Consider the following 23,264-nt stretch of genomic DNA (forward strand, 5'->3'; position numbering starts at 1 on the left):
TTTGGCCGTGTTCTGTCATGGGAGGGCGTGGCTTCGATTGAGAAGGGCATGGAATTGTGAGTGACAGCAGAGCAAACAGTCTTTACATGATGTTGCTTTTAGGAAACGTGGGTGCTTTGATAAATAATGACTCAACACTTTCTCTCCACTGTGTTGTCTTTATACCTGTAAATAAAGTGATGCTAAGGACAAAGATGTGTGTTACAAGTAATTCTAGATCACTCTTGGTCATTTTTTATGTATAAAAACTGGAAAATACGCCAGATTGTAAAGTTTAACACATCATTCATGTGGCGCAGCATCGCGCATGAATTATTCGAAGGTTTATCGGTCACGTCATTTTGTGCCCCACAGCCATTCTGGATTACGACGCGGTGGCCGCTGTGATACGCTACGTGAATTTGGCGAACAATTGCAGAAGCTTTTGTGCTGTCGTCGGTTGTTCAGAGGTGATAAAAATGAGGCAGGTCGCTCATTTTACAGGCTGCCAGCAGTTATTGTTCATCAAGCAGCGGCGTGTTACGAGCTTTCTAAGCGACACAGAGGCCTGGCACAGCAGATGTGAACGAAGCTTTAATATGTCCAGAACCAAGCAGACCACCCGGAAGAGTGCTCCAGCTACTGGCGGTGTGAAGAATCCTCACTGTTACAGGCTTGGCACCGTGGTGCTGAAAGAGATCCGCCGCTACCAGAAATCCACAGAGGAGCTGATCCGTAAGCTGCCGACAAGGTCAGCCTCTATGGCCTCCTGCAGAACATCACAGCGGACCTCTGAAAGCAGAGGTCGGTCTTGAAGTCCTGAGCGATTTTTTTTCACCAGGTGCTGGAAGGGCTGCTTGCGGATCACCAACTCATTGGATTTCTGGAAGCGACGGATCTCTCTCAGCACCACGGTGCTGAGCATGTAACAACGAGGCTTCTTCACTCCGCCGGTAGCCGGAGCACTCTTCCGGGTGGCTTTGGTAGCCAGCTGCTTCCTTTGAGCATTTCCTCCTGTGGATTTACAGGCGGTCTGCTTGGTTCTGGCCATATTAAGCTTATGCTGTGAAACTGCCGGCCACTCTTTTACATCGTCATTAAATTCACTATTCGCTGATCCACTGAACCAACTGTTACACATCAATCACAATAAACAGCTTCAACTCGAGGGTTTAAAGCCTCGTAATAAGCTTTCATTCTCTTTTCTTTCACGCGCCAGCCGCGTAGTAATCCGCGATGGAGACGGTAACTATTTGGTCGCCTGTTTCCAGTTTTTATACATCAAAATGACCAAGAGTGGTCTAGAATTACTTGTAATAGACATCTTTGTCCTTAGCATCACTTTATTTACAGGTATCAAGACAACACAGTGGAGAGAAAGTGCCCACATTTCCTGAAAGCAACATCATGTGAAGACTGTTTGCTCTGCGGTCACTCACAATTCCACGCCCCTCTTAATCGAAGCCACGCCCTCCCACATCAGAACAGGGCCAAAAGTTTGAAACTGAAAAAATAAGATCTGAAAGTGGGAAAAAAAAAAGATCTGAAGGGAAAAAAGAACTATGAAACCAAAAAGATAAGATTTTATTCTGAAAAATTTAATCCTGCAGTTGATAAAAATGGCATCACATGTTAAAATATATTTCAGAGTAAAAAATGAAAATAAATTATTTGATCAAAATAATTACAGAGCTGAATCAAAAACATTTAAAGTGAAAAATATATATCTTACACTTATTTTTATTCTAATAATACTTTTTAAATTATTAGAAGATTCAAGGACAAACATTGAATTTTCAGTTTCAAAATTTATTTATTTTTTCAATCAATTATTTTTTCAGATTACAAAATTTTTGGCCTGGATTTAGCTCCATTTCAGTCAACAACAAACCACAATCATTTATTACTTATTGGTTACTTATTGTTTACACCATTTTGCATGCGTTAAAAAAAATTTAAGTGACTACAGTTGGTAGGAAATCATATCATGAGCAACCAGTTAGCTCTGAGAAAGCCTGATTCTGTCACATCTCAAAAGCTAAGCAGAGTCAGTCCTACTTGGGGATGTGAATAGCAGTTGCAAGGGAAATCACTAGTTTAATGTTTAATATATCCATCCATCCATCCATCCATTCATTTTCTTCTGCTTTATCCGGAGTCGGGTTGCGGGGGCAGCAGCTCAAGCAAAGCCGCCCAGACCTCCCGATCCACACACACCTCCTCCAGCTCCTCCGGGGGAACCCCAAGGCGTTCCCAAGCCAGCCGAGAGATGTAGTCCCTCCAGCGTGTCCTGGGTCTTCCCCGGGGCCTCCTCCCAATGGGACGTGCCTGGAACACCTCACCAGCGAGGCGCCCAGGGGGCATCCGGAAAAGATGCCCGAGCCACCTCAACTGACTATTTTCGACATGGAGGAGCAGCGGCTCGACTCCGAGCTCCTCCCGAGTGACCGAGCTCCTCACTGAGGCTCAAAAGTCATAAATTCTGAATGGCTTTAAATCTACTTGGAATAAAATGTTAGTAAAAATCATATATATATATATATTGTTGTCATTAAAAGACAAGCAATATAGCGAGAAAACCAGCACAGTTTGTCATTTCCCCAAATTTCTGCATTTTACATAAAAGTTTTTTTCACCCACACATGCATAGGTTAATTGGAAAGAGCTTTCAAATGGCTTTAAAACAAGCCTGTATTTATTAAAATCCCTTAAATAGTGACGCTAGTGCGAAAAACAGTCAGATTATTATTTATGATCTGCACATCTCCACCCTTAGCAATGACGCCGCCCTGTCTTGAGTGACTCTAATAGATTGAGGCGTGCACGTCCATTCCAGGTCTATTGTTGTGAAGGTGTAGGAACACGGACCCACAACAGGGGGCGTTAAATGAATGGACAATGGATAAGCCAAACAGTAACAATTTAATGTTGTGAAGTGCACAACGGAATACAGACAAACGCAGTTTTGGTACCACAGACAATTATATTCACAAATTCAAATTTATTAATTTATATAGCGCCAATTCACGACAAAATCGTCTCAAGGCGCTTCACAACATAAAAACAATTAAAAATTTAAAACACAATAAAAACATATTAATTATATGTAGCGTGACGTGTGGGCAGGCTTGAGGATAGGAGACGTCCGTCCCGAACCGAGCCGGATCCCACACGGCCTTCACCGCCAACGGATCCGAAGAACACCGGAGCCGCCAAGTCCTGGATCCCCAGGTGGCCACCATCTCCAGCTGTCAGACCTGGTATTGCTGGCAGAGAACAGAAACGGTATTGATGAGTGTGAGTTCGCACACCCAGTAATCCCACAGTCTGTGTTCTTTTGGGAGGGAGCACCTCCAATCACACACTTGTGCAGCTCCTGTCTAACCACTTATCTGGTTGGAGTGTGAAGCGAAGCCGTTGCTGATCACACCAAACGGCAATCCCTCAGATAAGGCACACCACAGGAAAACGGCTGCAAAGAAGTTCAGACTATAAGTCAGAGTTAAGTGTAGCAGAGAAATTACCTCTCTAGTGGCTGATTTCTCGGCGGGGAGGTGGAGTTGTAGTCCGGCCTTTATGGTGGTGGTGATGAACTGTGGATGAGTGACAGCTGGTGCTGATGATGTGACAGCTGTCACTCGTGCTTGAAGCCCGCACTTCAAGCAGGGCGCCATCTGGTGGTGGTGGGCCAGCAGTACCTCTTCTTCAGCGGCCCACACATCTATATTTCCGTGGTAATAACATACAAAGAGTTGTCAGTCATCAATTAGAAATACATCTTGAAAATAGCTAAATAATAGTGATTAAATACAACCTGATGATAGGCATTTTTAATTTAATTTTGTAATGAATCCTATTAAATAATAATAATAAGAATAGTAATAATAATAATAAGAAGAAGAATTAATAATTAATCATACAAAGAAGGTTATTTTGCATTTTACATTAAAGAAAAACAGTAATTTTACTTGATACACTGTGCTGTGTTGTCCGCAGTCTGGCCCGGTCATGTTTTGTCCTCTGTTGTATTTATCTGGTCATATTTGTAGTCATTTGTCAAATCTCATCATAGTTTGGCTCTGTTTATCTCGTTTCTGTGTGTATCACTTTTGCCGCTGGTTTTATTTTCTGTTTATTATTTTTTATTATACTTTAGTCATGTCTAGTTTCCAACCAGCCATTGTTTTTTTTGCCATTGTATAATCATTAGTTTTATCACCTGTCATTTTACTTGATACACATTCACATTATACTGTCAGTGACGTCCTCAGAGATCAGAATTTGTCTTTTCCCCCGTTATAATTTTACATAAAAGTAATTTCTGTGTTTAAAACTGATGCTGTGTCACGTCATGTCCTGTATTTTATAAGCATTTATATTAGGTGTTTTTTCAGTCTTTGTAACTCCTCATTGGTCTTAGTAGGTATGAGGTATTGGGATGCAAATATGTCAGGATGTACTGAACTCATTTGTGTTTCACAACCATGTCAGCATGATATTTATCATACCATAACACTTCCGTGACACCACTAAGTGATGCCAAACAAAAGCTAATCTTATCAACCGACAGTTTTGGGTGTCAATGTCTAGTATAAAAACGAGTTCATGCTATCACTCTAGGTCTCTGCTTTATTTCTTTGGGGTGGTCTGACTCTTGGCTAAATAAACTACAGGAACCACTTGACTGCTCATTCTGTGTCTCAGGACCCATTATTTAAAACCACAACAGAGGTGGCCCCCTGTTGGTTCACAGAGGCATGCTTTTATGTGTATCATAATGTCACCTTAAAATAATGGCCTAAGTTAAATTCTCCAAAACATGACTTAGACCATTATTTTAGGAAGGTAACGATAATATTCAGTTTTCAGATGATCTCAAATCCCACAGTACACTGAATATCTCTCTCTCTCTCTCTATAATATAATTTTATGGTAAGATATTTGTACTTTACTCAAGTATCATTTTGAGATAATTAATACAAGACTGGCGGTAAATCATCTACAACCCCAATTCCAATGAAGTTGGGACGATGTGTAAAATGGAAATAAAAACAGAATACAATGATTTGCAAATCCTCTTCAACCTATATTCAATTGAATACACCATTGAATACACCACAAAGACAAGATATAGTATGTAAAAACTGATAAACTTTATTGTTTTTGTGCAAATGTTTGCTCATTTTGAAATGGATGCCTGCAACATGTTTCAAAAAAAGTAGTATGTTTACCACTGTGTTACATCAACTTTCCTTCTAACAACACTCAATAAGCATTTGGGAACTGAGGACACTAATTGTGTGTGTGTGTGTGTGTGTGTGTGTGTGTGTGTGTGTGTGTGTGTGTGTGTGTGTGTGTGTGTGTATATATATATATATATATATATATATATATATATATATATATATATATATATAAATATATATATATAAATTTTATGGTAAGATACTTGTACTTTCACTTAAGTATCACTTTGAGGTACTTAATACAAGACTGGCGTGACATCATCTATGTATTAAAAGCCAAGTACCTCTGTGTATGTGTGCGTGCATGCGTGCGTGTAACTTCAATCATGGACAAACTGGAGAGAGCTGACATTTGCTGTTTGGAATGCTTATGTATTTTGGCCAAAACAGAATGTTGACTAATACTGTTGGAGAAATTACGGATATAAATTACATAACAACAGTGAAGAATGAACATTGATAATTACATTCTGATCTCACATGCCATTCCAAATCATTATAGAAACTTATAGAAACTTTGCATAATTTATTACCCCCTTGGAAAAATGTCAGCTACATATTTTATAAACACTACCCAATTTAGAGCCCACAATCCCCATGGGCAACATCCAAGTTCTTAATATTGTCTTTGTATAAGTGAAGAGAAGCAAGCAAAGTAAGAATTTCATTGCAGGATCTTAATGTATTTTGACTGTGTACGAGGTCTGTTAGACAAGTATCCGACCTTTTTATTTTTTTCAAAAACTATATGGATTTGAATCATGTGTGCTTGCATCAGCCAAGCTTGAACCTTCGTGCGCATGCGCGAGTTTTTTCATGAAATGATCTGGTCGTTTCAGCCTGTCGATGGCCGCTCGGAGCGCGGCGCACCCTCCGTCGCTGTGGGCCGTCTTTAATCCGGTTGTAAAGGTCCTTAATCTGTGTGACGCCCAGAGTATCCTCACCGAAACCCATTTGAATCTTCTGAATGGTTTCCACTTGGCTGTCTCTCACAGTTTCTGGAAAAATTTGATTCAGCGCTGCTACAATCGCTCAGCAATTTCCCAGACAATGAAAATCTAACGAGGGGGTGGACCAGTACTCACTCAAAGATTGCCCACAGGTGAATGATGCAACCGACAGGCGTGAAAAAACTCATGCATGCGCATGAAGGTTCAAGCTTGGCTGATGTAAGCGCACATGATTCAAATCCGTATAGTTTTTGAAAAAAATAAAAAGGTCGGATACTTTTGTAGCAGACCTCGTATATGACAAGAAATTTAATTTTGCACGGGCTCTCTTTGACGCACCATATGGATAACTCCAACATGCAGCCTCCATCATATTGTCACAACAACCAGATGTTTTCCCTCACCATCTGACAAAGAAGTCCACTGTTTTTAGCTTCAGTTTATAACTCAGAACTGACCCTAAGACTAATCCTCCCTACTAATCTACCAAACCACCAATATTTATACGAGGTCTGTTAGAAAAGTATCCGACCTTATTATTTTTTTAAAAAACCATATGGATTTGAATCACGTGTGATTGCGTCAGACAAGCTTGAACCCTCGTGCGCATGCGTGAGTTTTTGTCATGCCTGTCGGTTGCGTCATTCGCCTGTGAGCAGGCTTTGAGTGAGGTGTGGTCCACCCCTCTCGTCTATTTTTTATTGCGAATAAATGTCTGAACGATTAACTATACTGGATGCTGTCTTGATCCAGTAGGTCATCTGACTAGCACAGGAATTGTGAAAAGACGTGGACATCAGCACTTTTTCCGGCACATTAAGACAGACGTGCGGAGGAGTTCCGTGCGTCGCGGTGCAGCCGCTCGGCGCAAAGCTACGCCGTGATGAAGCCTCACGGGACATGTTCTGGCATGTCCAGCTCATGCACAATCACAATCGGATATTCACACGACTGGAAAGCAACCGGAATCCATCTGAAATCCACCTAAAAGCTGTCCTGAGAGACCAACACCGAGGTGGTTTTGTCCCGCATAATGAACGGCTCCGTGGCGCGTCCCTCCGCTTTTCTTTCCATGAAAAAAACTCCTGTAACGGAGGAATGTGCCGGAAAAAGTGCTGATGTCCACGTCTTTTCACAATTCCTGTGCTAGTCAGATGACATACCGGATCAAGACAACGTCCAGTTTAAAAATGAACGGCACATTTCACTGTTACAGGAGTTTTTGTCATGGAAAGAGAAGCTGCTCCACATCTTCTGCCTTTTTGTGAAAGTCAGACGAGGTCCCGGATCAACAAAGCTTTCATGTTGGAAATGATCTGGTTGTTCCAGCGGGGTGTCAGCCTGTCGATGGGGGCTGGGAGCGCGCCGCGCTCTCAGCAGTTGTGGGCCGTCCTTAAAGCAGCAGTAACACCCCGTAATCTGTTTAATCCCCGTAAAATCGTCCCTGAAAGCCATATTAATTTTTCGAACGGTGTCCACCTGGAGGTCTCTCACAGTTTCTGGAAAAAAATTGACGCAGCAAAGCTCCAAATCATTCAGACATTTATTCGCAATAAAAAATAGACGAGAGGGGTGGACCACACCTCACTCAAAGCCTGCTCACAGGCGAATGATGCAACCGTCAGGCATGAAAAAACTCACACATGCGCACGAGGGTTCAAGCTTGTCTGACGCAATCACACGTGATTCAAATCCATATGGTGTTTTAAAAAAATAATAAGGTCGGATACTTTTCTAACAGACCTCGTATATATAAAATATACAATTTTCTCTCATTATATAATTAAGATACAATAATTTATCCTGGAGATAATTATTTAAATTGCTAAAATAAATTAATTTATTCTAACCACTATATACCTTTAGAATTGTTACTGTAACCTTTATGTCCTAGATCACTGTTATCATTTTCACATCCTCTTTCTGAAGAACATTTCTTCCTTTTTGCTACATTCAGTCCATTTCAAGCATAAAGGCATTTGGCGTGGTGAAGTTTGAGACTTCCTTCCCCTTTTGACTCTAAAAAGTTGAATTCAGCAGCACTCTGAGTTTTATGTCAGTAATCAGACAGGAGCAGAACTTATTTCAGGTGTAAATGTTTTCAAAGGCTGAACTTTGAGCACAGATGGAAGCTGCCGTTGGATTGTTGCTGGTGATACTTGGAGTCTGTCACGGTGAGTTGATTTTCTTTTTAATATGTAGGATTTAATATTACATCAGCTTGTTTTTTTTCTCGTCAATTCTGTGACTATAGACATAGAACACATCATGTCCAATGACAGGCACACCCAAGAATTTTGTGCTTCTGTATTGTTTAACTGACTTTTTATCTGACAATATGTTTTAGAGGGAGAGTAGATATTATTTGCAGGAGCCGAACGTCATAACACAAATACAGGTTCTCACAGTGCTGTACTGAATCAGTGACCTTCAGTTTATTTATAATGTAGAATAAACAAGTGGACAAATGACACTTCTACTCAAGAAATGGGTTTAATTGTTGCACCATGCCCTGTGACAGACTGGCATCCTGTCCAGGGTCAACCCTCCCTCGTGCCCTGTGCCTGCTGGAGTAGGATCAAGCCCCTAGTGACCCTTGATTGGAGTAAGCTGGTTAGGAGATCTGTTGTCTCTAAAATGTCTGTATTTGTGTCATTTCTTGATGGATCAGTTTAGGAAGTCATATTTGAGTTTGGTCATCAACCCTAATTTAAGAAGTGTTGCTTATACTTCTTCTTTCGGCTGCTACTGTTTGGAGTCATCACAGCAGATCATCTGTCTCCATCTCACCCTGTCTCCAGCATCTTCCTCTCTCACACCAACCACCTCAAGCTCACCACTCTAACTTTATCTGCAAACTGTCCTACCTGTACTGTCCCTCTGATCATCGTCGTTGCTCCCAAAGAAAATCTTCAGCATCTTAAGCTCTGCCTCTTCCAGAACTGCCCTCCTGTCTGTTAACTCCAGACAGCCTCTAAGTCTTACCACTTAGCTGTCCTCACTGCTGTTTTTAATGCTTGATGTGGACTATAATAAATATTTGTAAAGATTTGTGATCTACGGCATCGTTGCCTGACGGAAGAGCCAGAAAATATAAAAATCACCAAACACCTGGAGCCTTTACAGTGTTGTTTATGTCTTTAAGATGATGAGATTTGGTCAGGAATTCCTGAATATGATCAACACAAACAGGTAAAGCAGAGTTCAAATTTGCCAGACATAACGAAAAATGGAAAGGTGGCAGAATCAGAGTGAAGTATTTAATCAAAATACAAAATGTGTTGTGTATGCACATGGAAATTGAGAGGAATATTCATGAAATCTCACACTTATACATAATTTCATATGAAAGGAGACATGAGAATATGTTATGTTCCCAACCTGGTCTGTGTTTTCACTGTGAGGAAGATGAGTTGTATGAAAGCAGTGATTGTGACAGGTGAGGAGGTGCCAGTGGTGTCCAGAACTGAACCTCTACAGCCTGGAACTCTAGGTGAGACTGAGTCTGTAGACCAGGTCTCATCCAGCACCATGTGAGCAACCATCATGGATGAGAGAGAGTTATCAAAGTGGAGTATTGGATGCATTTTTCAGAACACTGGAAAAACTCCACACATGGAAGAAAACATTTGTTGATTAAATTGGTACAAACAGCAGCCTGACTTCACCTGAGTAACTGTTTGCCAATTTCAATTTCGATATATTTTCATTTATATAGCGCCATATCACAAAAAGTTACCTCAAGGTGCTTCACACAAGTAAGGTACCTTACCAACCCCCAGAGCAAGCACACAGGTGAGAGTGGTAAAGAAAAACTCCCTCTGATAATTTGAGGAAGAAACCTCAAGCAAACCAGACTCAAAGGGGTGACCCTCTGCCTGGGCCACGCTACCTACACAATTTACAGAACAATTCACAAAACAAAAATGCAGGAAATGTTGCCGGTGCCCATGACAGGAGGGTACAGAAACAGAAAACAGACACCACACCCATCTCTGGATGGAGCCGCACCTTAAACAGAGCGAGAGATACAGTATAATTTGTCAGTATTAAGCAACAAGAAAAACAGAAGAAATACTAAGGTGATCGTCGGCCACTAGCCCTGAGCTTCACTAAAAGACCCAGAATTTAGATAAAGTTGAGGCCGCGGCATGCTCCGTTTCCTAAAAAAATGAATTAAAAGAGTAAAAAGCATAGTAACATACTATACAAGTATGCTAGCAATATGAAATGGAAACTAAGTGTGTCTTAAGTCTGGACTTGAAAGTCTCTGCAGAATCTGACTTTTATTGATGAAGGGAGATCATTCCACAGAACAGGGGCACAATAAGAGAAAGCTCTATGACCTGCAGACTTTTTATTAACCCTCGGGACACAAAGTAGTCCTGCACCCTGAGAACGCAGGGGTTTAATGAGGTCAGCTAAGTAGGGAGGGGCCAGTCAGTGAACAATTTTATAGGCTAGTAGCAGAACCTTAAAATCTGCTCTCACAGGCACAGGAAGCCAGTGAAGAGATGCCAAAATGGGTATAATGTGGTCAAACTTTCTGCTTCTCCTTTGTCCTTTTCTTCCCTCTGCATGTTTTAGGTGTCTCTCTATTTTTCATAGACAGCTGCAGAAACTGATTCTGTTTCATGTTGAAGACATTAAATCAAATCAAATCAATTTTATTTATATAGCGCCAAATCAGCTGCCCCAAGGTGCTTTGTATTGTAAGGCAAAGCCATACAATAATTACGGAAAAACCCCAACGGTCAAAACGACCCCCTGTGAGCAAGCACTTGGTGACAGTGGGAAGGAAAAACTCCCTTTTAATAGGAAGAAACCTCCAGCAGAACCAGGCTCAGGGAGGGGCAGTCTTCTGCTGGGACTGGTTGGGGCTGAGGGAGAGAATCAGGAAAAAGACATGCTGTGGAAGAGAGCAGAGGTCAATCAGAGCAAAAACAGAAAGAAACACTCCGTGCATCATGGGAACCCCCCAGCAGTCTAAGTCTATAGCAGCATAACTAAGGGATGGTTCAGGGTCACCTGATCCAGCCCTAACTATAAGCTTTAGCAAAAAAGAAAGTTCTAATCTTAAAAGTAGAGAGGGTGTCTGTCTCCCTGATCTGAATTGGGAGCTGGTTCCACAGGAGAGGAGCCTGAAAGCTGAAGGCTCTGCCTCCCATTCTACTCTTACAAACCCTAGGAACTACAAGTAAGCCTGCAGTCTGAGAGCGAAGCGCTCTATTGGGGTGATATGGTACTACGAGGTCCCTAAGATAAGATGGGACCTGATTATTCAAAACCTTATAAGTAAGAAGAAGAATTTTAAATTCTATTCTAGAATTAACAGGAAGCCAATGAAGAGAGGCCAATATGGATGAGATATGCTCTCTCCTTCTAGTCCCCGTCAGTACTCTAGCTGCAGCATTTTGAATTAACTGAAGGCTTTTTAGGGAACTTTTAGGACAACCTGATAATAATGAATTACAATAGTCCAGCCTAGAGGAAATAAATGCATGAATTAGTTTTTCAGCATCACTCTGAGACAAGACCTTTCTGATTTTAGAGATATTGCGTAAATGCAAAAAAGCAGTCCTACATATTTGTTTAATATGCGCTTTGAATGACATATCCTGATCAAAAATGACTCCAAGATTTCTCACAGTATTACGAGAGGTCAGGGTAATGCCATCCACAGTAAGGATCTGGTTAGACACCATGTTTCTAAGATTTGTGGGGCCAAGTACAATAACTTCAGTTTTATCTGAGTTTAAAAGCAGGAAATTAGAGGTCATCCATGTCTTTATGTCTGTAAGACAATCCTGCAGTTTAGCTAATTGGTGTGTGTCCTCTGGCTTCATGGATAGATAAAGCTGGGTATCGTCTGCGTAACAATGAAAATTTAAGCAATACCGTCTAATAATACTGCCTAAGGGAAGCATGTATAAAGTGAATAAAATTGGTCCTAGCACAGAACCTTGTGGAACTCCATAATTAACTTTAGTCTGTGAAGAAGATTCCCCATTTACATGAACAAATTGTAATCTATTAGACAAATATGATTCAAACCACCGCAGCGCAGTGCCTTTAATACCTATGGCATGCTCAAGTAAGCCTGCAGTCTGAGAGCGAAGCGCTCTATTGGGGTGATATGGTACTATGAGGTCCCTAAGATAAGATGGGACCTGATTATTCAAAACCTTATAAGTAAGAAGAAGAATTTTAAATTCTATTCTGGAATTAACAGGAATCCAATGAACAGAGGCCAATATGGGTGAGATATGCTCTCTCCTTCTAGTCTCTGTCAGTACTCTAGCTGCAGCATTTTGAATTAACTGAAGGCTTTTCAGGGAACTTTTAGGACAGCCTGATAATAATGAATTACAATAGTCCAGCCTAGAGGAAATAAATGCATGAATTAGTTTTTCAGCATCACTCTGAGACAAGACCTTTCTGATTTTAGAGATATTGCGTAAATGCAAAAAAGCAGTCCTACATATTTGTTTAATATGCGCTTTGAATGACATATCCTGATCAAAAATGACTCCAAGATTTCTCACAGTATTACTAGAGGTCAGGGTAATGCCATCCACAGTAAGGATCTGGTTAGACACCATGTTTCTAAGATTTGTGGGGCCAAGTACAATAACTTCAGTTTTATCTGAGTTTAAAAGCAGGAAATTAGAGGTCATCCATGTCTTTATGTCTGTAAGACAATCCTGCAGTTTAGCTAATTGGTGTGTGTCCTCTGGCTTCATGGATAGATAAAGCTGGGTATCATCTGCGTAACAATGAAAATTTAAGCAATACCGTCTAATAATACTGCCTAAGGGAAGCATGTATAAAGTGAATAAAATTGGTCCTAGCACAGAACCTTGTGGAACTCCATAATTAACTTTAGTCTGTGAAGAAGATTCCCCATTTACATGAACAAATTGTAATCTATTAGACAAATATGATTCAAACCACCGCAGCGCAGTGCCTTTAATACCTATGGCATGCTCAAGTAAGCCTGCAGTCTGAGAGCGAAGCGCTCTATTGGGGTGATATGGTACTATGAGGTCCCTAAGATAAGATGGGACCTGATTATTCAAAACCTTATAAGTAAGAAGAAGAATTTTAAATTCTATTCTGGAATTAACAGGAAGCCAATGAACAGAGGCCAATATGGGTGAGATATGCTCTCTCCTTCTAGTCTCTGTCAGTACTCTAGCTGCAGCATTTTGAATTAACTGAAGGCTTTTCAGGGAACTTTTAGGACAGCCTGATAATAATGAATTACAATAGTCCAGCCTAGAGGAAATAAATGCATGAATTAGTTTTTCAGCATCACTCTGAGACAAGACCTTTCTAATTTTAGAGATATTGCGCAAATGCAAAAAAGCAGTCCTACATATTTGTTTAATATGCGCATTGAATGACATGCGCATATTAAACAAATATGTTGGACATTATTAACATTATTAAATTTGTGAGTTTTTACAACTGATATTTTTATTTTTTGCAGGTGAGGAAACGTACTGTGATGGCAGACAGAATGGAACTCAGTGTTACGGAGCTTTAGGAGGAACTGTGGCTGTCCGGCTGATGACGAGCGCCTCAGAAATATATAAATATGAATGGCTGAAGAACATAACAAAAATACTCAGTGGGAAAAATATTAACATTTCATTAAATACTCTTGAAAGCAGATCCATCTTCACTCCCAGTGATGGAACATTCAGGATAAATAACCTGAGCAGAAGTGACAGTGGTGAATATTTTCTTAGCACGTTTGATTTAAATGGAAAACTATCAGAGAAGCGAACTCTACAATTATTCATTCAAGGTAATTATCATTTAAATTTGACTTTTATAACAATAAATTTATATTTAATAATAAAATGATAGTTGATGTTTTTATTTTCCCACCTGTGAAACATTTTATTGTAAAATGTCTCATATCAATAATTAGCTGCACTCAGTGTCTCGTGTATTTCTGATTGAAATGTCTCTGTGAGCAACATTCTGAGGATTTCACAGTTTGACCAGTTTGGTGTTTTTGTCTCAGCTCCTGTGTCCTCTGTGCTGCTGGTCTCTGAGTGTCTGTCCCGGGGGCAGATGAGGGCGTCCTGCTCCTCTGAGGGAGGTGACAGTCCTCAGTACAGCTGGACTCTGGATGGACGCACACTGACAGACACTGACCTCCTCTCAGGACACAATGAGACCACAAACATCACTCTGAAACAAGGTCTCTCAGGACGACTTGTCTGCACAGTCAGCAATCACATCAGCAAAGTCAGCAAAGAGGAGAACATATCTACCTGTGCAGGTGAGCCATAACATGAGCAGCAAACAGCTGGATGCTGATAATCCTGACTGATATTTGAGCTTTCTGTTCACTTACAGGTTTTATATTCATAAACTGCACTTTATCTAATGGGACGCTCATATCACAGTGGGTGTTTGAAGCCAATAACACACTGTGCATTGAGCCAACAACCATCTCAACTACTGTTCCAGAAACTCCAGCCTCCCCCATCGGTAAGGAGACTGACAGTGTGTCCAACAAAACCTTCACTCACATCACACCATCCAATCAAACGGCTGCTTCTGCAGATGAGCCGTGGTACATCAGTAAGTCAAAACTAACATTGCTGAAGTGGATTTTAAATGTAATTTTTTTTTTTCTCTGTCTTTGATGCAACATTATGAATTTGTCACTTAAAGACATTTTTGTGTTTATGTCCCATCAGAACATGTCCCCATTATGGCTGGTGTATTGGTGGCACTGGTTACACTGTTTTTGGCGAGCATAGCAGTTTACTGTTGTAAGAACAAGAAACAAAGCAAGGAACATCATGGTATGATATTTTTCTGGTTAACTGCTGCATTTGTATGTTTGTAACAGGTGTCTGTGCACGTTGTCTTATTAGAAAGATGTTATCATGCACGTCTTCCTCTCCACAGAGGAGGAAGAAGACCACGAAGTAACCTACGCTGATGTCAAGATCCTGCAGTGTCAAACGAGGCCAAAGCACAAGATGCAAGAGATGGAAGTGGAATACGGCCAAGTTAAGGTTTCAGGAGAGCGCTGGCAAACAACCGAACCAACGGAAGATGACTGTGTGTACGCCAAAGTCCGGAAAAATCTGTGATGCTGACTGAGAGGTTTCTGAACAAAACCTGCCCCGCTGAAAGAGGGTGTGTTTGTTAAAAAAAAAAAAAAAAAAAAAAAAGCCTGGACCTGTTTCACCTTCATTCAGTCTCATTTTCTGTATGTATCACCATCAATTTTTAAATAGCCTACATTCCAACACAATGTCAGGAAATTAAATGAGCATTTCTGTCTACATGACTAAACACCAAACCAAAATCATTTATTATTGCTTATTTGTTGTTTACACATTTTTGCAACCTTTTTAACAAAAAAATGGATGAATACAATTAGTAGGATGTCAAACAGAATTTAAAAAAGTATTTTCTGAAAAATGTTACACTTTTATCATGTCAATATTTATTGGCGTACTGATAACATGCTGCTCAAAAAACAGTCTGAAGGACCTCAATGACATGATGACATGCTGAAGCGCTTCGCTTATTCATGCCTGCAACACATTCACATTTTAATAATAATAATTATTATACAAAGAAGCTCAAGAGGAATTTTCAGTGGTTGATTTGAGGATGTGTGCGTCCACACATTATCTTTCTGAAACTGTGGCTTAAGATATATGAATGTTTAAGAAGCTGTTTATTGTACTGTTGGTTTGTTATCCACGAGGAAAAACTTGTAAAATTGTGATGTTGTATTCAAAGCACATTTATTTTGCATGTTAAATTAAAGACAAAACTGTAATTTTATTTGATACACATTCACATTATAGTGTAAGTGGTGTCAGAATTTGTGTTTCTCACATTCCAGTTTTAAATAAAAGTCACTTCTGTGTTTAAAACTGATACGTTGTCACCCCATAACTTGAATTCACTTTATTTTTATAGTGGCCTCAAGGGGCTTCACATGCATCTTTGTGAAGTCGGCCACTGCTGGTTCTGCTGTTTTTTAAACTTTACCTTAATGAAAAGCAGAATTACTGATGGACCGTGTTTGTAAAGATTTGTGATCTACCACATCATTGGCTGACCAAAGACCCAGAAAATACAAAATCACCAAACACCTGGAGCCTTTACAGTGTCATTTATGTCTTTATGATGAGATTTGGTCAGTAATTCCATAATATTATCAACACTATCAGGAAAAACAGAGTTCAACTTCACAGCATGAAGAAACAATGGAAAGGTGACAGAATCAAACTGAAGCATTTGTTCTAAATACAAAATGTGTTTGCACATGGAAATTGAGAGGAATATTCACTGAATCTCAGACTTATACATGATGTCATATGAAACGAGTCACGAGAATATGTTGGCTTTCATTGAGGAAGATGAGTTGTATGAAAGCAGTGATTCTGACAGGTGAGGAGGTGTCAGTGGTGTCAGGCTGAAGCCAGCAGGGTCTCCAGAACAGAGTTGAGAATTAAACTTCTGCAGCCTGGAACTCTGTGTGAGTCTGAGTCTGCAGATCAGGGGCCTTATTTGCAAAGACTTGCATGGATTTCCTGCTGAAACATGGCGTACGCCAAAACCCAGAACTGGTGTAAGCACAAAAAAGGTCAGCCGTATCAAAGTGTCCATACACATGGATCCAAGCACGCTGCTTTTGTACATCCGACTGAACGTGGATTTGTGCACAAATGCAGAAGTACCAATCTCCTCCCTGTCCGTGCCCCTATTTAAATATGTAAATGTGTTTAAATGGGCCCTGGGATCTGGGGATTCCCCTTTCTGTCCAGAAAGACCATGGTAAGAAAAGGAATTTAACAGTGTCAGGTACTAATGAAGTGGAGATACACAGGGATATTTTATTTGGTAACCTGTCAACCAGAAAAAATATGAAGCGGACACAGCGCACGCGCACGCGCACACACACACACACACACACACACACACACACACACACACACACACACACACACACACACACACACACACACACACACACACACACACACACACAGAAAAAGAGAAAGAGGTGCAGCAGACAGTGTGACATCACAACTATACGCATGCATTAACTGACAAATACTGAACACAGGGAGACAATCGGGTGTTTAAGAAAGCTCAAGTTTCACCATGAAGAAACAAAAATCTAATAATAATAACAAAAACCATATTTGAATTCATACATGCCTAAATGTGGTTTCATTCAGATGAATTACGTGAATAAACTATTTACTCATTGCGCACATGCCAGATGAGGGCCCGAAGTGCAGGGTGACATGGGGGGGATCTGGAGGGGTTATGGTTAGGGTTAGGGGAAGGGAGAGAGTTACGTTATGTTTAGGGATAGGAGAAGGGGTTAGGGTTAGAAATAGTAAAATAAAAAATACTGCGTCATTGAAATGTCACTCATTTTGTGACGGGAGCATGAAAAACAAACGTGAGACTGGGCTGCCCCAAGCACGCTGTTAGTCAGGATGACTGAGTCATGTGTTGAACCAGGACATCTAGCCACGATGTTAGATGCAATTGCACATCACACACAGGGATGGGTATCGGGAACCGGTTCTTTTCGGGTATCATTAAGAAATGATTTGATCTATCAACATCAATAGCCTTTTTGCTTAACAATTCCCTTATCAGTTCTTCAGAGTGGCCATTGTTTTGGGGTGTTTGTCAGGATAATGATCATTTCTCTACATTGATTATAAACCCTGCAGCGGGTCTGTAATCAACCTTTTCTGCATTGCAACTTTGCTTTGAACCTTGAATCAATGAAGCAGTGCTTCGATCTGCTGCTTTGTTGGTTCTTTTTTTAATTTTGCTTTATCTTAATTTTCCCCCGCTAAAACGCCAAAGAGCATATGTCTGTGAGTAATATTTACATTTTTTATGTTAAACCAACCTGTTATCTTCTGAAACAGTTGATAGATGTATTTCATAACTTAAACACAGGACCGATGCTAACGCTTTTGGCATGTTTTCAGTGTTAAAGTTAGCATTAAGTTGTTTGCATCTCAGCACATTTGTGTGCAGTTGTTTTCCGTATAATAATTAATGGCTCAGCGTTTGTTGTCGTAAAAGAGTCAAATGCATTACAAATTGTAATATTTTTTAATTTACTTTTATTTATATATTAATAGTAGTAATAGCAACAACAAAAATAATAGTAATAACTAATAATGCTACAATACAATTTTAGAGAAAGAGACTAAAAGAACCTGATAAAACAAAACACAACAGAAAATATAAAACCAACTAACAATGAACATAAATAAATAAATACATATTCGCCCTATTGACGTATCCCATAATCCCTTGCATGCCAGAGAGTCGCTGCAGTCAAACAACATATAGAGAATCCACATGATGACAATTGGAAATGAATATTATACAACAAAAATATAAGGTTTTTATGCTTTTCATCATGTTAATAAGAAACTGCATGCATGATACCCTGAAAATTTGCTAAAACAATTATAACAAATAATCCGTGTCTGCTACGTTTAATCTGCGTGGAATTTAATAAATGCAAACCGAATTTCAGATAATTATATATATATATATATATATATATATATATATATATATATATATATTAGTCTGGAACAAAGAGGACAAACAGTGTTGTAAAGAACAATAATCAAGATGTTAAAGAACAAACTTCACTTTCCCCCAGAACGACATGATCAGGAAGAGAGCGAAGCTCACAGCAGCTCCCACTGAAGATAACGGACAGACAGCCTGTGATTCTCCCATGTTTACATAAAACAAACGCAATAACAACGTCTATAAACCCAGAGAATATATTCATGAGCGTTTTAGGCATAATATAAAAATAGTTTTATGATGCGATGTTAATGGTGTTGTCCATGTGCAGCGGTTAAAGTGAAGCCCGATCAGAGCGTCTCAATAGAGTTCTCAATGTTACTCAGATCTCGCAGCGCGGCGACCTCTTTGAAGTTTTGCGTGATTTGAAACGTCAATAGGGCGAATAGAAATAAATGTTTCCTGTGAACACCTAGTGACTCTTACACTTCCACGTCATCCCTATTTTATTTAAGTTTACTGACAATTTGTTTAGGTCAAACCATATTTTCAATTTGTTAAGTTCTTCAGTGATTTGCTCCAGAACTATCTGCCAAGCTAGAAAACTCCTAGTAAGAGCAGAATACTACTGGAATGAATTTGAATAAGGAAAGTTGTTTTTTTCCTCACCAAAATGGATGCTGCATTCACTGCAGTTTATCATCTGCAATAGTCCCAGATTGCATTTCAGAGCTTCTAGAATTCAAACATTTTTGTGCAGGTGGTTTTGGGCGGTAATTTTGGGTTACAGCTTTTTGGTTTTTCACCACTTTCATCCCTGAATATGTCAGTCGTGAGTCACTTTTGTACAGATTAAAGTCACTAACTGGGACTCCTGTCTTGTTGTGAGAAAGAAACAAGAATCGTCCTCCGTTCTGTTCACACAGCTCCAAACGCTGCGAGGCTCTCTGCCGAGTCAAGTTAGAATGATAGAGTCCAGTCGGAATTAATAATAAATTCAAAGCAAAACGCTGTTTAAATCAAGTGATGCCTCTTTCCAAACGTTGTAATACAAACCGCAATCGATCAAAACATTTTTTTCCTCCAAAAACGAGATGTCCTGTGCTGATGTGCAGCAGCCGGCTGAGCTTAGCTCAGTGGTATGGAGAGACATTCATGCCAAAATGTCTGAAAGGAAATGCTTTTGACAAAAACTACAGATTTTGTTTATTTTTATTTATGTCCAGAGATCAAGGATCCAGTGACCAATTTAAAATGTTGTTGACATAGAAAACCTGTAAAGCCTGCATTTAGTACACAGAAAATTCACAGGAGGTATCGATAAGGGAATCGATAAGGAATCGGATCGATAAGCGGAATCAATAATAGCATCAATATCGATAAAATCTTATCAATACCCATCCCTAATCACACATGATTTGAACATTAATGGAATGGAAATGTTTCCTTTTAACAAAAACAAATTCATCATGTGATGGCACCTTTACAGCAATGTGTGTGCAGTCAATAGCTCTTTTAGGAAACTGGCTCTTGCTGTGCATCACGCTTTGATGTTGGCCTCTTCAAGAGTATTGTATGGAAATGTCATGTGATGGACCTGGATGACATTCGGTTGATTGCATTCCACACAGCTGGCATGGCTCGGCTCAAGGTTGACAGGCACACTCCTCACCAACTCCTCACCAAAGCACTTTATGAAGATGCCTCTCCAGCCAACTCCAGTACCCATTTTTACAACTGGGTGGGCTGCGACAATACAGATTCAGTATCTTGTCCACAAACACAGACAGGGAACAGAGCTCTGCATATTGGCAGGTCAGCACTTTATTCCACTGCGTTACATGTAGAGCTCTTTATGTCGGTGGGATTAAGGTTGTTTCAATTTCATTTGTAAAGTCTCGGCCTGGTGACCTCCGAGACCAGTACTGCCGGATCATACATATGAAATATCGTTCTTTGTGTCAAGCATGCATTTATAGTTTGCATATATTTAAGCAAATATATTAAAATACTTTTCTAAAGAAGGCATAATGCTTTGTGTGTGTGTGTGTGTGTGTGTGTGTGTGTGTGTGTGTGTGTGTGTGTGTGTGTGTGTGTGTGTGTGTGTGTAGATTTGAGACAACCATCTTAAACAGACACTTGTCCAAAGATAAACTGTCACATCATGAACACAGTCTGCGTCCGCATGAAGCAAGAATTTCTTTCTCTGCTGCAAACACTTCTGCTTTTTGTTAGACAGGAACTTTTTTTTTTTTTTTTGTCCACACTCCACGCTGGTTTATTTTTTGCTTTCCACAATTTCTTTTATTTCCTGTTTCAAAATTGTATGCTTAAATTAGTTCATCCTGATGTGTGTTACTGTAACTGTGCTGTCTGTATTAAAATAAAATCATGTGAACATTAATTCATTCATTCATCTTCAATATCTGCTCATTCCAATTAAGGGCATCGTGAAGACATTTATTTTTTAATTTATTTTATATGCAAATGACAAAAGCTTTTTTTTGCGTTTTTTTTTTGTGTGTATTTTTAGCATTTTATTGCAGGGGTGGTGACAAAGTGGTTAGTGTGCTTGGTTTCAGTGCGGAAGGTTCTTGGTTCAAACCCACCCCTGCCACGTTTCTCCGTGTAATGTGGAGTTGCGTCAGGAAAGACATCTGGTGCAAAAGTTGTGCCAATCAAGATGCGGGTCCACCGTGGATCTGCTGTGACGACCCTGAGTGAAATAAACAAGGGAACAGCCGAAAGGACTTACTTGCTATTTTTAGAATTTTACTGCTTTTGCTTTGGAAATATTTACTCATAGATTGTTGGCTTCACTCAGCCTGTCTGTCCTCTCATGCTTAATTTGTGGTACATTGTTCTTTTAAAGACATTTTCAGTCGATTATGTGTTACTCTGAACTTAAATAACTGATAAAGCAAATGAAGGACTGTTGCAAAATCCAGTGTTAACCAGCACACATACATGTGGTTCAAGAAAGGAGAACCTACAAGATAAGTTTTGTTTTCGTGCTTTAAATTCAGTCAAACAAAAGTACTTATAATACTAGTAATTATTAAAATAGTAGAACTATTTTAATAATTATGTGTGTGCCTTGACTTAAGATGCAATAATCTTAGGCAGGCAGGCAAAAATTTTCTACATTTGTATTTATTCACACAGACAAAACCTGGTTTTCAAATGCCACCAACAGCTGCTTTAAATAACCCATGAAAATACAGCTCATACTATATGTTTAGTTTGTTTCTTGTCATGTGCTTGTGAAAATGAAACTGTCAAGATTTATTCATGCATTTTTCTGAGATGATTTTGCTTTATAACCTGTTGCACCGGCAGCAAGGTGTCTTCAGTGACTACAATTACATGCCGTTAATATTCGGGTTAAGGTCAATATTCTGGTTCCTGAATCATTAGGAATAACCCGTTTACATGCTTAAGCAGACAGAGTTACTCCTGTATACATGGTCAGTGGTATCATTTGGAATATCCCCATCTAAACAGCGACGTATGGACAATGTCCAGACGCACGGAGAACGTCATGACGCAAATATGCGTCATTCCCGTTTCTTCTTCCTCTTTCTACCGTCAATAAAAGACATTATATTCTTGTCTTTCATGATAGTAATGAAGTACTCAGTTTCCTCCTCGCTCCAAAAGTGTGGTGCTGTGCTGCCGCATCTGGATTTCGCCATACTTGTTTACCTCTGCTTCTGTGGTGTCCGGTGGGTTGCGTGCCCCGCATACAAGTAGTTGCCGTACTCAAAAGACCAAGATTCCTTGCGGATAGGACATGCGCAGAACACAAAATAATGTTCCTTTCTATAGGGATATCCCGATGCGCATTTATATGACCGGATATTCGGGGTAGAAAAGGAGTAACCCAGCGGCCATATTTGGGTTTTTAAAAACCGGAATATGAGCATATTTGTGTTTTTGCGGGTGTTTACATGGCCGTGCGCAACCGGGTTATTGCTAATATTCCAGTTATGAAAGGGTTATTGGCTGCATGTAAACGTAGTCATAGTTAGCACTGTTCTCTCACAGCAAGAAGGTTGTGGGATCACTTCCTGCCTGGTCCTTTCTGTGTGGAGTTTGTGTGGGTTCCTTCTGGGTTCTCTGGTTTCCTCCCATTTCCAAAGACATGTAGGTTTCCTGGGGTCCTGTCCAGGGTGTACCCCGCCTCTTGTCCAATAATTGCTGTGATGGGTTCCAGCTCTTCCATGAACCTTAATTAGATTAAATCTGCAATCTTGTTCAAAGTTTTTAAGCACATTTAATGAATTTAATGCCTTTGGATAGGATAAGAAAAAGCTACTGTTTAATTAGTTCCTTTAAATTCTCCCTTTTTGCATCAGATCTAATCTGGATCTGCATACTGAGTTGGTACACATTTTATGCAGTGTTGCACATCATGATGCCACGTGACATTAACCAGAGAATGGGCACCAGTACTGTTGAACTGTAAACATTCTGTTTTCCAAGCAGAGATGCTGACCATTTGGCCATCATAAAA

General features: G+C 39.9%; 1 protein-coding gene across 4 annotated transcripts in view; it reads left to right on the forward strand.

The window, feature by feature from the left end:
- The window catches only part of LOC117520001 (hemicentin-1), a 103,513-nt gene extending 87,950 nt beyond the window's left edge, over positions 1-15,563 (forward strand). For all 4 annotated transcript variants that reach the window (XM_034181293.1, XM_034181294.1, XM_034181296.1 and 1 more), the window contains 4 exons: positions 14,211-14,471; positions 14,549-14,776; positions 14,896-15,003; positions 15,110-15,563. In XM_034181293.1, the coding sequence (XP_034037184.1) occupies positions 14,211-14,471; positions 14,549-14,776; positions 14,896-15,003; positions 15,110-15,297 (785 nt within the window). In that variant the 3' untranslated portion in view covers positions 15,298-15,563. The remainder of the gene's footprint in view (positions 1-14,210; positions 14,472-14,548; positions 14,777-14,895; positions 15,004-15,109) is intronic.
- Positions 15,564-23,264: the final 7,701 nt, after the last annotated feature.

This window comes from Thalassophryne amazonica, chromosome 11 (assembly GCF_902500255.1).
Source record: "Thalassophryne amazonica chromosome 11, fThaAma1.1, whole genome shotgun sequence".
Classification (NCBI taxonomy): Eukaryota; Metazoa; Chordata; class Actinopteri; order Batrachoidiformes; family Batrachoididae; genus Thalassophryne; species Thalassophryne amazonica.